The sequence below is a fragment of the Macaca mulatta genome, chromosome 15, assembly GCF_049350105.2.
Source record: "Macaca mulatta isolate MMU2019108-1 chromosome 15, T2T-MMU8v2.0, whole genome shotgun sequence".
In the NCBI taxonomy this organism is placed as follows: Eukaryota; Metazoa; Chordata; class Mammalia; order Primates; family Cercopithecidae; genus Macaca; species Macaca mulatta.
The window spans coordinates 128,340,098-128,354,688 of NC_133420.1; the positions used below are offsets into that span (position 1 = coordinate 128,340,098).

Here is a 14,591-nt window from a genome sequence, read left to right on the forward strand (position 1 = left end):
ACCCCCCACACTCAGGTGATCCTCACACTTTAGCCCCCGCGAGTAGCTGGGACCACAGGTGCATGCCACCACACATGGCTACTTTTATTAAGTGCAATTTCCATTTTATTTTTCTCCAGAGAATAGTCCGTCTTCAGTCCTTAAGGACTCAGCTCCTTACGTGGGCTTTGGTGGGGGACGTGGGACAGCACCCGCAGGTCTAAATCGGGGTAGGGGTGTTCGGTCCTTGTGGGCTTCACGAGATCAATTCCTGACTAGTTTGCTGTGAATTGCGCGACTCGGTGCTGCAGCTTCACGCACAGCTTGGGAGGCACGTAGGCATCGAAGACGCCTGCTTCAGAAACGTCCCTGACCGCTGCGGCCTCCACTGTGTTTCCAATGACGAATTGCTTCATGGCCTTGTCCTTGGGCACACTTCGGGCACAGTTCGTGCAGCAAATAGGCTGCACGTGGCCGCGGCCCTTTTTGGCACGACCGTTGTTCCTTCTTTTCTTCGTCATATTGGAGGCACGGACTGGAGGGAGCACTCATTTTTGCATTTTTATTAGAGATGGGGTTTTACCATGTTGCCCAGGCTGGTCTCAAACTCCGGGGCTCAAACAGTCTTCCCACCTTGGCCTCCCGAAGTGCTGGGATTACAGGTGTGAGCCACCACACCCAGCCTGTTTCTGCTTTTTATAACAACAATATATATTTATTTTATTCTTTGAGACAGGCTCTCACTCTGTCACCCAGGCTGGAGTGCAGTGGTGTGATCATGGCTCACTGCAGCCTTCGGCTTCCTGGGCTCAAACGATCCTTCCACCGTAGCCTCCTGAGTAGTTGGGGCCACAGGTTCAAGCCACCACGCTGAGCTAATTTTTAAAATTTTTTTTGTGGAAATGGAGTCTCTCTGTTACCCAGGCTGGTCTCGAACCCCTGGATTCAAGGGATCCTCCCACCTTGGCCTCCCAAGGTGCTGGGATTCCAGGCTTGAGCCACTGTGCCTGGCCAACAATAAATATCTGTGATTTATTTTTTCCCACCCTCAATTTCCCTGGAGAAGTTAGCTGGGCTGTAGCAAGCTGCGCTCTCCGTGGTCCCACCTAGAGTTTTGGAGGCGGCTCAGCTGGAAGGCACGGCTGGTCCTCACGGTTATTTTAAACCTAACTGTCAATGTCTTTATAGTCCCCATTAGGAACGGGCCTCTAGGGAGTCTCACCTCGGCCTCGCGGAGCACACCTGGGTTGGAGCAGCGGCCGCGGAGGAACGCCACCGTGCTCTTTAGGCTTAGCGCACGCCTGTTTTTCTTCTTGGCTTCACCCTCAGCCTCTGATTTGGCCGTGGCCACTATGGATTGGGACTGATGTCGCAGTTGCTTTTAATTGAGAACAGTGCCCTGACCAGGCATACGTATCTAAGGACGTGGGACCACACGTGGGGTCCTGGTGTGAGGCAGGGCAGGGATCCGAAAGCAAACAGGAATTCACCACCCTCACCTTCAGCTCAACAAAGGAGAGCAAAGTCTCTTCGTTTTGCCGATGCCTGCATAGGTATCTGTTCGTTTATTTCTCTTCCTGGAGCTGTTTCTGCGTGCCTGCCTTTTTAACTGATGGCCGTCCGCATCTGTTGACCCTCTGCCTTCTTGAGTGTCCATTTTTAGCTAATCAAAACCCCTCATGTCATATTTGGTAGATGCATGACCCTCTTTTCTCTCTGTGGTTTATTCATTAATTCTTTCTTAGTAAAATGAATATCTGTAAACCTGATATCTAATCATCTGAATACGTGTCTATACACATACTCCTCCTTGCCTCTCTCCCTCCAGGTAACCTCTGGTTTGAATTTTATGTTTATTATTCCTTTGCTCTTTCTAAAGGTAGTTTGATCACATATATATGACTGCGTAAACAATGTTTTGTTTAGTTTCGGTTGTTTTTGCACTTTATAAAACAAACAGGAGCAGCATACTGTGTGCAGTCTTTTGAGACTTCCTTTTCCACTCAGCAAAGACTGCTTGACGTTGCCATGTGTGGCTGTGGGGAAGTGTTGTTATGCACAGTCCATGTGAAAACGTGTGGCGGTACAGCCATCCTGCTGCTGGGAGGCACTGGGGATGCTTCCAGGTTTTGTGTTTTATTACAAACGATGTTGCTGTGGACACTCTGGGGTAGGTGCTTAGGAGTGGAAGTGTGTTCTATGCAGAGGTTCAGCTTTCATAGATCCCGCCATGTTGCTGTGGACACTCTGGGATAGGTACTTAGGAGTGGAAGTGTATTCAGTATGCAGAGGTTCAGCTTTCATAGATCCTGCCAGACTCATTTCAGAAGTGTTGGTGCCATTTGCACTTCCTGCAACAGTTTATGAGTGATCCCGTAAATCCACATTCTCAGCCATCATCAGAAGCACTCACGTCAGTGATTCTGTCTCTTGTTACCCTTTGCTCTTGCCCCGTTCTGTTTGGAGGACACAGTCAGCTCCGTCATTATGCCCTGTCAGACAGTAGGCAGAAATCGAGGTGGGTGTGATAAGCCACTTATCCGAAGCCTGCACTGTGGCTCAGTACAGCCAGTCAGCTCAGTTTCTGGTTGCAGCCATGACAGCATCTGCTCATGAGCTGGATTAAATCTCCCAGAGATAAAAATGATAAACTCCAGGCAAAGTATTTTTTTTAAATCTATTTGAAGGCATACAGAGCACCTGAGAAAGTGGACGGAGACTGGAGGCCACCAGCGCTTTAAAGGAACACCACTCTGAGAGGTCTCCTGCCCCCCTCACCGCCCCCCGCAGCTGCCCTCATGTGAGGTTGGGAGCGGGTGTGGGGCCAGGGAGGGCCAGAACTTAGCACAATCGGATCGAATTAAGGTGCCAAAAAATAGAAATGTAAACTGCCAAAGGAACAAAAAAAAATTGAGGGGGAAAAAGAAAACCAATGTCAAAAGGTAGACCTAAACCCAAAACTACCACGAATGACATTAATTTCAGCCATTAAATGGAAGTTAAATATTCTAGTAAAAAGGCAGAAATGTCAGACTGAACAAAAAAACCGAAGACCTGGCTGGACACGGTGGCTCATGCCTGTGATCCCAGCACTTTGGGAGGCCAAGGTGGGAGGATTGCTCGAGTCCAGGAGTTCAAGACCAGCCTGAGCAACATAGTGAGACCCCAGTCTCTGCAAAAAAATAAAAATAAAAAATTAGCTGGGCATGGTGATGCATGCCTGTAGTCCCAGCTACTCGAGAGGATGAGGTGGGAGGATTGCTTGAGCCCAGAAGGTGGAGGCTGCAGGGAGCCATGATCACGCCACTGCACTCCAGCCTGGATGACAGGGCGAGACCCTGTCTTAAAATGAAAAGAAAAAAAAAAAAAGATTTTAAAAGCTACTGTAATCAAGACAGTGAGGTATTGGCAAAAAGACAACCGTAGATCAGCATTGAGTCCAGATACAGACCATGCATATGTGGCCAATCGATTTTTGACAGAGACGCCAAGACAATTCAATGGGGAAAGGAACGTTTTCAACAAATGATGCTGGAATAACTGGATGTCCCTATGTAGAAAAATGAGCCTCAACCATTACCTTATACAGCACACAACAGTTAATTGGAGAGGATCATGGGCTTCAACAGAAATGTTAGAAAGATAAAGCCCCTAGAGAGAGCGTAGGAGAATGTATCTGTTTGACCATGAGGTGATCCAAGATTTCTCAGAAGCACTAACCATAGGAGAAAAATGGATAAATTAGACCTCATCAGAATTTAAAACTTCTAGGCTGGGGGCATAGCTCACGCCCGGAATCCCAGCACGTTGGGAGCCCCAAGGCAGGAGGATCTTTTGAGCCCGGGAGATGGAGACCAGCCTGGGCAACAAAGTAAGACCCCTTTTCACTGAGCGTGGTGGCACACACCTGTGTCCTAGCTACTCGGGAGGCTGAGGTGGGAGGATCACTTGAGCCTGGGAGATCAAGGCTTATGATCATGCCACTGCACTCCAGCTTGGGCAACAGAGTGAAACCATATCTCAAAAAATAAGAAAGGAATTTAAAATTCATATGCTTTGGTAGATATCATTAAGAAACTGAAAAAGCAGGCCAGGCAAGGTGGCTCATGCCTGTAATCCTAGCACTTTGCGAGGCTGAGGTGGGTGGATCACAAGGTCAAGAGATCAAGACCATCCTGATCAACGTGGTGAAACCCCGTCTCTACTAAAAATACAAAAATTAGCCGGGGGTAGTGGCATGTGCCTTCAGTCCTAGCTACTTGGGAGGCTGGGGCAGGAGAATCGCTTGAACCCGGAAGGTAGAGGTTGCAGGGAGCCAAGATCACACTACTGCACTCCAGCCTGGCAACAGAGCAAGACTCCATCTCAATAAATTAAAAAAAAAAAAAAGAAGAAGAAGAAGAAACTGAAAAAGCAAGCCGTTAGCTAGGAGAAAATATTTGTAATACATGTATACAACAGAGGACATGTGTCCAGAATATATGAAGATCTCTTACAACTGCCTAAGAAACCAGTTTCGAAAATGGACAAAAGGCTTGAATATACACTTTCAAAAAAGATATGCAAATTGGCAGTAAGCACATGAAAATTGTTCGGCATCATTTGCCATCAGGAAAGTGCAGAGTGAAACAGGTAGGAAAGCAAGCATACATGGGGTTATGTTCCCTAGCCATTAGAATGGATGAAATTAGTAAGACTGACAGCACCAAATGCTGGGAGCACGTGGAGCACCTGGAGTTCACACACATTGCTGGTGGGAGTGAGATGGCACAACACTGGAAAACCATATGGCCTTACGATGTTAAACAAGCATCTATCTGTGACCCAGCAATTCCATTCCAATGGTGTGCCCAGGAGAAACAGAAACACATGTCCACAAAAAGACATATGTATGCATGTGAACTACAGCTTTATTCATGATAGCCCTCAACTGGAAGCAGCCCAAACTTGAAGCAGCACATCAAGAGGAGAATGGCCAAACAGCCTATGGCATATTCATACCATTCAGACTACTTCTGAGCAATAAGAACAGAATGATCTACTCGCACACAATAACATGGTTTAATCTTTAAAAAAACATGTTGAGCCCAAGAAGCCAGACACAAAAGAAAACATACTTTATGTTCCCTTTATACAAAATTCAAGAATAAGCAAATTTAATCTCTCTTGTCAAAATCAAAATATTGGTTGCCAGGGTGGGGTGGAGGGAACGATTGTTAAGAGCTGGAAGAGGTCTTCTTGGCGTGATAGAAATGGTGTCTTCACGGGGGTGGCGGTCACGTGGATTTGCTCGTTTACCAAAACCTCATATACTTAAAGCCTTTGCACTCCATGCTTTATAGATTTTACCTCAATGTTTTAAAAAGCTGTGCCTCTTAGGGGTGTGGATAGCTGGAGCTCTTTGACCCTCGAAAAGTGAGCACAATTGTTTTATGCTTTTGTTGTGATTTTTAAAACCACGCTGAGCCGGCCCAGTGGCTGACGCCTGTAACCTCAGCACTTTGGGAGGCCGAGGCGGGCGGGTCACCTGAGGTCGGGAGTTCGAGACCAGCCTGGCCAACATGGTGCAACTCCATCTCTACTAAAAATACAAAAACTAGCCTGGCATGGTGGCGCGTGCCTGTAATCCCAGCTACTCAGGAGGCTGAGGCAGGAGAATCATTTGGACCCAGGAGGTGGAGGTTGTAGTGAGCTGAGATTGTGCCTCTTTACTCCAGCCTGGGCAACAGAACGAGACTCCATCTAAATAAAAAAAACAAAAACAGGCCGGGCGCTGTGGCCCACACCTGTAATCCCAGTACTTTGGGAGGCCGAGGCGGGCAGATCACCTGAGGTCGGGAGTTCGAGACCAGCCTGACCAACATGGAGAAACCCCATCTCTACTAAAAATGCAAAATTAGCCTGGCATGGTGGCGCATGCCTGTAATCCCATCTACTTGGGAGGCTGAGGCAGGAGAATCGCTTGAACCCGGGAGACAGAGGTTGCGGTGAGCTGAGATCGCGCCATGGCACTCCAGCCTGGGCAACGAGCAAAACTCCGTTTCAAAAAAAAAAAAAAAATGCTGAAATACCTAACATCTCACAACTGCTCTGACAAGTCTTTCTGAAATAGAAGGTTTATTTGTATAATTGGGTTCATGTGAGGTAGAACTCATAAAGACATCAAGAGCATAACTTTATTATTTTTCTTAAGTCCCAGGAGGTGATTTAAAAGGTTAATTATTCTGGAAAATATGAGGTTACTGGGAGCTTATTTTTCAAAAAATAAACGTTTCAGAAAGTGTTCTGACCATGTTAGTACTGGTGGGTCTTTTTGGGCAGAGGACTCAGAGTTTTGTATTTTCCTGACCCCGTTTCAATCTTAATGTTCATGCTCTTTGGATTTTCCATCCTGTGGCAGCTGCGGTTTGCACTCAAGACCTACTTTCCTTACACTTCTCCATCTCTTGCCATGGTGCTGCTGCAAGACCCTCAAGGTGAGTTAGGGTTGACTCTGCCCCCATCAGAATGATTTCCTGGGAAGAGCACTGTCAAACGATGGCCTCCCCACCAGGCCCTTATCTATAGCATGAGGGAGACACAGCTGGTTATTTCTAAGATCCTTTGAGCGCCCAGGATCCCACATTCTGTAGATTTTGATATGAGAGTCGTCTTGGCTTCCCAGTTGTGATCACTCCCCAAAAGAAGGAGGAAAAAAAAAAAACCAGTGGCCTCTGGTAGGTCTTGCTAGCCTGCCTCCAGATAACACAGGCTCTGCTGGTGCCAACCAGGTCCGCCAGATGCCAGGAACAGGCCAAGACGTGGCTGAGTCGGAAGAAAACAGTACCTTCATTTGCTTTTCATTCTTTCTACTCCGTGCAGCCTTGTTGCAGAAGAAAAGATAAAATGATGGATGAAGCTGAGGAAATTCAGGGGAGGTTCCCCCTAACCAAGCTAAGGGAAGGATTTTGAGAGAGTTCAATAAGGTGCTTCATCCGCAGCCTTTCCTGATACCCTTTGCCAGCCTTCCAAAGGCTATCCGGGTGGGGAAGTGGTGGTTCCAGCCTTCATTCGACTGGTGTTGATCCAGGAATGTGGCTGTGAGCTCATGCTTACGAGACATTTCAGAAATACAGAATAAGGGCCCCCTTTCCCTCTGAGGCCTGAAACCTGACGGAAGGCAGTCCTGACGTGGGCACAGACTGTGCCAGCCAGAAAGGGGCCTTATTGGAGCACGGCAGGAGAGGAGACAGAGGGAACGAGCCAGTCACATTTCCTTTTTATGCCATTTTGGGCCTGCCTTTTTTCTGAAACTTGAGTGAGTAGATTTGTTTGAGAAATGCAAATGATTCAAAGTTTCAGAGCATTTTACAAAACCTAAATTCCTCTTCCTTTTTCAAGAAGATGTAGGTTCTTGCCCAGGGTGATCCCCTGACACTGTCCTCTCAGATGCCGGAGCTGGGGATGGGGTCTCTGGGTGACAGTTTTATGAAAACCCTTGGGAAAACTTTATTAACAAGACAAAAATGAATTCACTCTCCCAGGGTCCACCCTACAGCTTAGGTCAGACCAGCAAAGCCTGAAGTCAGCCGACAGGGGGCGCCGAGTGAGCTCCAGAAAATGTACCGGAGTCGTCAGCGTCTCCGTGTGGAAATAGCAAACAAACAGCAAACAAACAGCAAGGTGGTGCGTGGGCACGGGCCCAACCCTCTACCTTTCCGTTTGTGTAACTCGTAGATTTATGTCCAAATAGAAATAGGTGGCTTCAAGCAGAAGTGCAGGAACCTCTGGTGCTAGTTCCTGGAACAGCTGTCTGTGTGTTACTTTGGCAAACAGTGTGATGGTCACACACTGAAGAAGTGTTTGTTAGTAGCATGAACTTCTGTTCATCAGAAATTTATTTCATGCCCATTGTGAAGGTCGGGGGAGGGGTGTAAAAGATGATCACTTCCAAGCCCTGACTGTGTAGGAACTACAAGTGGAGGAAATGCAAAATAAATGTCTAAATAGCTAGTAAAAGGAAGAAACGAAAAATGCCTTCAAAAGGCTGTGCTCCAAGGGCCGCGGGGGTTCAGAGGAGGGAGGCACTGGCCTTGTGGAGTAGCAGCAGTTCGTCCATCACTCGCCTTATCTTCCTTGTGTGTTCGATTGTAGCATCTATCACTATGTGAAAATTTTTGCAGATGCTGCATAGAATTGCAGATATGTGCTGCTCAGATGTGTTTAAAACTACAGGATGATTGTGAAACCAGAGCAGCTCACTCAAGAAAAGACATTTGTTTGCATAATGCTCACTTATTTTCTTTCCTGGCCTTTTTTTCCACTGTAAACCTGAAATCATATTGTGAGTTCATCACAGCCCTAGGAAAGCAGTCAGGCCGTCTATTCCTAGTTCCTTGTTGGCTGCTTTACTACAGTCTCTCTCTATTCTGAAATCACACATTAGTGGTGGAGGAGTGGGTAGGTAGAGAAGAAGAAACCTAGGCATCCGCAGCCGGCATTTCCCAGTCTCAGCAGGGGCTGCTTATGCAATCTCTAGCTACTTCCATGTACCTGAATTCAAAAGTACTTGAGGCCAAGTGTGGTGATTAATGCCTGTAATTCCAACACTTTGGGAGGCCAAGGGGGAGGATCACTTGAGCCCAGGAATTTGAGACAAGTCTGAGAAACATAATGAAACCTCATCTCTACAAAAAAATTTTAAAAATAGCTGGGCATGGTGGTGCACCCCTGTAGTCCCAGCTGCTGGGGAGGCGGAGGTAGGAGGATTGCTTGAGCCCAGAAGGTTGGGGCTGCAGTGAGCCGGGATCGTGCCACTGCACTCCAGCCTCTGACAAAGCAATACTGTGTCTTAAAAACCCCCACAAAACTAAATAAAGGGATTAGATTCTTTGAGGTTCAGCTCTGTGTAATATGGACAGATCTTGCTTAAGAGAGAGGTACTGACTGGGAAGAGCATGCGAACAGTATTGGGTTCTGTGAAGCAGAAGTGAAGGGTGTCTCCCGAAGACTCAGGTCGTCCCTGCAGGTGGCTCCTCACCGGCTTGCCATTTCCTCACTTGCCCTCTGACGTGTCTCTCTCCACCCGCAGATGTCCCTCGGGGACGCTGGCTGCAGACACTGAAGCACATTTCCGAACTGCTCAGAGAAGCGGTTGAAGACCAGACTCATGGGTGAGCAAACACTGACCACTCCCAAATCTACTGCACACACGGGTTCCCTAGATCCTCATCTGCCCTTTGAGCAGGGCTGACAGGACAGAGGAAGGCGTTACTGGTCTGGGACCGTCACCAAACAGGTGAGCACCATGGTGAAGTGAGAAGTGGAGGAAGCACATGGCCGCACGGATGGCTTGGAGCAGGTCAGGATGAACAGGCATGCGCGTGTATGCGTGTGTGAACACCTGTATCGAAACGTTTCTACGTAATGTCTGATTTTAGATTTCAAAATATACAGGCATAACAATGAAGAGAAGAGACGCTGGAAAAAGCAGCACCCACCTGCTGGGAAGCCCTGGCCGTTCAGAAGGAAAAGGCGTTTGTTTGGGCGCCCTTTGATCTTCTCTCTTCCTCTCTAGGGAAGGAAATTTGCAACTTCTGCACAGTAGGGTGGAATGTTAAATGCTTGTTTTCCTTCTCTTTAATATACCTCTAAAATGAGAAAACCTATTCTAACAAATTCTTTTTTTTTTTTTTTTAATTTTTAGAGATAAGGTCTTGCTCTGTGGCCCAGGCTGGAGTGCAGTGGAATGATCACATCTCACTGTAGCCTCAAATTCCTGGGCTTAGGTGATCAGTCCTCCGACTCAGGCTCCTGAGAGCTGGGACTACAGGCACACACCACCACACCTGGCTAATGTTTAAATTTTTTTTGTGACTGGGCGCGGTGGCTCACGCCTGTAATCCCAGCACTTTGGGAGGCCGAGGCAGGTGGATCACGAGGTCAGGAGATTGAGACCATCCTGGCTAACCCTGTCTCTACTAAAAATACAAAAAAAAGTAGCTGGGCGTGGTGGCGGGCGCCTGTAGTCCCAGCACTCAGAAGGCTGAGGCAGGAGCTGAGGCAGAAGAATGGCGTGAACTGGAGAAGCAGAGCTTGCAGTGAGCCGAGATCACGCCACTGCACTCCAGCCTGGGTGACAGAGCGAGATTCTGTCTCCAAAAAAAAAAAAAAAAAAAATTGTAGAGGTCTCGCTGTATTGACTTAAATTCGTGGGCTCAAGTAATCCCCTGCCTTGACCTCCCATCGTGCTGGGATTACCCGTGTGGCCTGCCGTGCCCAGCCTGTTAATTTCTAACAGTAGTGTTACGTACCGTCTTACGTGTGTGATTTCCCTGAAAGCATTCACATTTATGCCTTGCTGAATTCCTTGTATCATAACACTCTTTGGCTTCCTCTTAACTCCCTTTCTTTTAGAGTATAATTTTATTCATTGTCCCTGCTAGCCTACTAAGACTATCTTATTTGTTCCTTTTGCCACTTTTCACTCCTGGAGTTCTCTGTAATCTCACACCAAGTTGACACAGACGATGGGTGACATCGTCTCTGCGATTGATGGCTCGGGTGCCAGCTGCTCACTCCTTCCGCACCGTGCTTCTCACTGACAGAGACCAGAGCGAAAGGCCTGCAGCCAGGGGGCTCCACGGCTGGCCGCGTGAATAGCCTGCAGTGGCCAGTCGGCCCCACACACCCGCTCCCTGGTTGTCCTGGCATTACACAGAGCTGGACCTTGAAGAATCTTAACTCGGGGACAGGGAAGTAGATGGAGGTGGCATAAGCAGGCCACCCTGTGATTGAGAAATGCGGTGCCCTGGGTGTTTTTCTCTTCTCCCTGCCCACCCTCTCCGCCATCACTCAGAATGTGTGATGTCAAAATGCGTGGAGACTGGAATAACAGCCACCAGAAAGGATGCATGTGGTGCTACAGGGCAGGACTTAGACCTCCTGGGGCTCCCACCTCAACCCGGACCTTGGGGCCCTGAGACACCTTTCAGGTGGCCACATGGGACGCCTTGTGCACTCAGCTACTGGTGGAAGACAGAGGGAAGGACGAGGCTGGTCTCTGGTCCTGATCCAGGCACGCTGCCAACCTGGGGAGCACGAGGGAGCCCACTGCTCCGTGCGTCTGTCTACCCTGACGTGGTGCCTGCAGGAAAGAGGCATGGCGGAGTCCCCTCCTCACTCTGACACAGCCTAACCCAGCCCACAGCCAGCGTGGCGGGCAGAGCATCAGCTCTGTGTCCTGGGAAAGAGGGAGTAAGACCAGTACTCCGCCCTCCCGTCTTTTTGTCTCTGTTGCTCAAATGTAGAACATTTAACCACTAGTTCTCAGGAAGGACTGGGGCAGTGACCAGGGAGGCGAAGATGGTATTTAGAGCTTGGGAATTCCACGGGCCAGGCAGAGGAACATGGAGGCAGATCCAGCAAAGGGGCCAGGAACGCTCCTGTCGCAGCCGCTGCCCCAGTCCAGAAGGAAAGTTCTCATCTAACGAGATCTCAGGCTGGTCTGTTCCATCCTCTCCAAGGGGAATGTTCACCTGCGGAGGCTGGCGCTGCACACAATTCGTGGCCCTTACCTCGAGCGGATTCTACCCTAAAACAAGTACTGCAGCTTCCATTTGCCAGTGTGGCGAGGGGATAGCCTCGCAAACGCTTTAACTTTCTGGCATTGACGCACACACGATGACAGCAGCTCATTAAAAATTCCTAGTTGCTGAAACATCCACCCAAACTTTGCGTCTTGTCAGAAGTGGAACAGCCCATGTTTCTGCCTGCGCCCCGCCCTCCACCTCTTTCTCCGCCGTGTCCTGCCACATTCCTGCTGGTCACGACCGCAGTCTTCCTTCCTCAGTGCCTGTCCTCACTGAAGGTACCTGGATTAAAGACTCCGATGTCCGGAGGCCTCAGGCCTCACAGGGGTCCTGAGAGGCCCTTTCCATGTCCTGTGATGACGCAAAGTGGCGTTTGGACAGTCTGAGTCTAAATTGTATTCCTTGCAGGCTGCACGTCAGTGGAAAAGTACAATTTAAGCCAACCGTTGGCAAACGCTCGAGCTGCTTTAAAAACCCGAAGGAGGAAGAATTCAGCCGCCAGCCGCCGTGTGCTCTGTGTTCCTCTGTGTTCCAGGTCCCGCGGAGGTCCCTTGGAGAGCTGGTTCCTGTTCATTCGCTTCGGAGGATGGGCCGAGATGGTGGCCGAGCAGCTCCTGAGGTCGGCAGCCGAGCCCCCCGCGGCCCTGCTGTGGCTCTTGGCCTTTTACTACAGCCCCCGTGATGGGAGGCAGCAGAGAGCACAGACCATGGTGGGTGGCAGCCCCACTGCATGTGTGTGGGGTGGGCTCTGTCGTGGGCTCGGCTTCCGTGACACCTGAGCTCTGCCCACAGATGGCGTCCGTCGTGGCACCCTGCAGGCGTGGCGACCTCCAGCCTTGTGGTCAGAGGCATTCGCCTGCCCCACCGAGGTGGCCAGAGACGGGACACCACATGTAGCCCCCTGTCCCGCAAACGAAGACCCTTCCTCCCCGAGGTCGTTTGATCTGTGATCGCTCGGCCGCCGGGTCGGCCCCGGGGTCGCGTCCTCCAGGGCGTGCCCTGCAGAGACGGGCTGTTCCGAGGGGTGCGCTGGCAGCAGAGCCTGGCCACAGCCGGGGCCCCCTCTCGCTCCTCAGCACCCGGCCAGTTCTTGCTTCCATCTTGACTGTCTGCTTTCTTGGATCAGTCAACAGATCCTCACATTACTGGCTTTGTTTACATCTCTTACTAAAGTAATCACATGATATTAACCACTTTGCTTCTGAAAAAGGAGTTGGTCATTTCCTAAATAACAGAGCAGCTAAGTATGGGACTGGATAACTGTCTGTGGCAAAGACAGTTGTTATTTTATGTGGAATATGATAATTACAGGAAGCAGTGCTTTGATTAAAGGCACTGGCACCTTCCTTGCAAGCATTTATTTCCTCGGTTCTGAAAACTTCCCTGGCCAGTGCTCTCTGCCGATCTTGGTAGCTGAAGAGGACGGGCTTATTCTATGTGGAGCTCCTCTTGGCTTTCGTGTTTTCTGTTGTCTGAAAACACAGGGACTAATAAAGATGTCTGTGTGTTTTATTTGTTTAAAGGCTTGCATGGCATAGGAAAGAAAAATAGTTTTAGATTTTAAAAAGTTGAAATTTGGTGATAGTTTATTTTAGATCAGAAATAAAGCTTTGTGAAGAAATTATCGTAACCCGCATATATATTTGAGGATTGCTGTCTGATTAAAAAGAAAGCTTTTTATTTCCTCCCCTTTAAAAGAGCACATTAAACTAATTAAGGAAAATCCTGGTTGATGTTTTTAACAGTAATAAGATGTACAGGGCACACATGGTTTCTAAAGCCCTTTTATATTCTGTCTGATTTGATTCCGTATAAGCTAAGTTGGTAGATACGTGTTCAATTCCATCACAGTCAAAAGGGTACTGACAGAGAGTCACTTTTGAAGTAAAAAGAAATAAATTATTCAATAACAATTTCTAGGAAGTTCTACATTGGCACATCTTCTAGCTAACTTGGTCCTTTTTTAAGAAAAAATAAAACCTTTGCGTCGTTCTCCCTCGGGATGCCTAGGATTTTGGATGAGAGCAGATTGGCTCACTGAGTGGGGCGTGGCGGGCCTCTGCTTCCCTCCCCACCGTCTGTCACAGGTGCCATCTGCCTGGCAGTCCAGTCCAGTGCTCATGTTGGTGCCTCCAGAGCCCCTTCCTCGCTGGTGCCTGCTGAGGCATTGGTGTATGTGGCATCCTGGGAAGGGAATTTTAGTTTCATGAATGATACGTACCTCTTGTTTCCCTGGGTTTTATGAGCTTTAATCCCTTGACGGCCTGTTGGGGGGCTTGAGAGACACACTGTGAACTGTGTTAGAAAGCATGATTCTTATACGACTGGATTGAAATGAGCAGTATCTGTGCATTTGCCTGACTTAAAAAGGCACGATCAGCTGGTCGCGTGTCCCCGCATCGTGTGCTGGGCCTGGCGTCGCTGCCTCTGTGGCCGTCCTTGAGGTAAAGAACATGGGTGCAAAGAGCAAGCGTGTTCCCACCCGGGATGTGTCCTGCCTGTGAAAAGGCCTGTCCCACTCATGGCCAAGCCACTCTCTCCACCAGCAGCCAGAGTTCATCTCCTTTTGCCAACTGAATTGGATCACAACAAAATCAACAAAAAAATATGTTTAGATGCCCTTAAGAATCAGGCAAGGCACGATGATGACTAGAGAAAAAAAAGAAAAAGAACCAGGCAAGGTTCATACCCTTTAACCCTGTGGTTCCACTGCTAGGAATTCCCCTAGGGAACAGAGATCCATGCAGAGGCCAGCACTGTTCATAAACACAACAATGGGAAATGGCCTAAACTTTCAATAATAAGGCTACTGGCCAAATAAATTGTGGTATATCCTAACCGTGGAATAGCATTCTGTTTTACACCATGCAAAATCATGCTCTTGGCCGGGTGCGGTGGTTCACGCCTGTAATCCCAGCACTTTGGGAGGCCGAGGCAGCCGGATCATTTGAATCCATGGGTTTGAGACCAGCCTGGGCAAATAGACCCCTGTCTCTACAAAATATAGATGAGCCAGGTGTGGTAGTGTGTGCCTGTAGTCCC

At 48.7% G+C, this 14,591-nt stretch overlaps 1 protein-coding gene and 1 pseudogene across 18 annotated transcripts in view; one reads left to right on the plus strand and one right to left on the minus strand.

Annotated features, from left to right (window-relative positions):
* The window catches only part of FANCC (FA complementation group C), a 221,524-nt gene that overhangs the window by 196,824 nt on the left and 10,109 nt on the right, over positions 1-14,591 (plus strand). For 14 of the 18 annotated variants that reach the window (XM_028835423.2, XM_077966546.1, XM_028835422.2 and 11 more), the window contains 3 exons: positions 6,380-6,455; positions 9,050-9,131; positions 12,085-12,259. The exons of the other annotated variants lie outside the window; for them this stretch is intronic. In XM_028835423.2, the coding sequence (XP_028691256.2) occupies positions 6,380-6,455; positions 9,050-9,131; positions 12,085-12,259 (333 nt within the window). The remainder of the gene's footprint in view (positions 1-6,379; positions 6,456-9,049; positions 9,132-12,084; positions 12,260-14,591) is intronic. 18 annotated transcript variants of the gene reach the window in all.
* Positions 83-635, minus strand: LOC106993840 (small ribosomal subunit protein eS26 pseudogene; annotated as a pseudogene).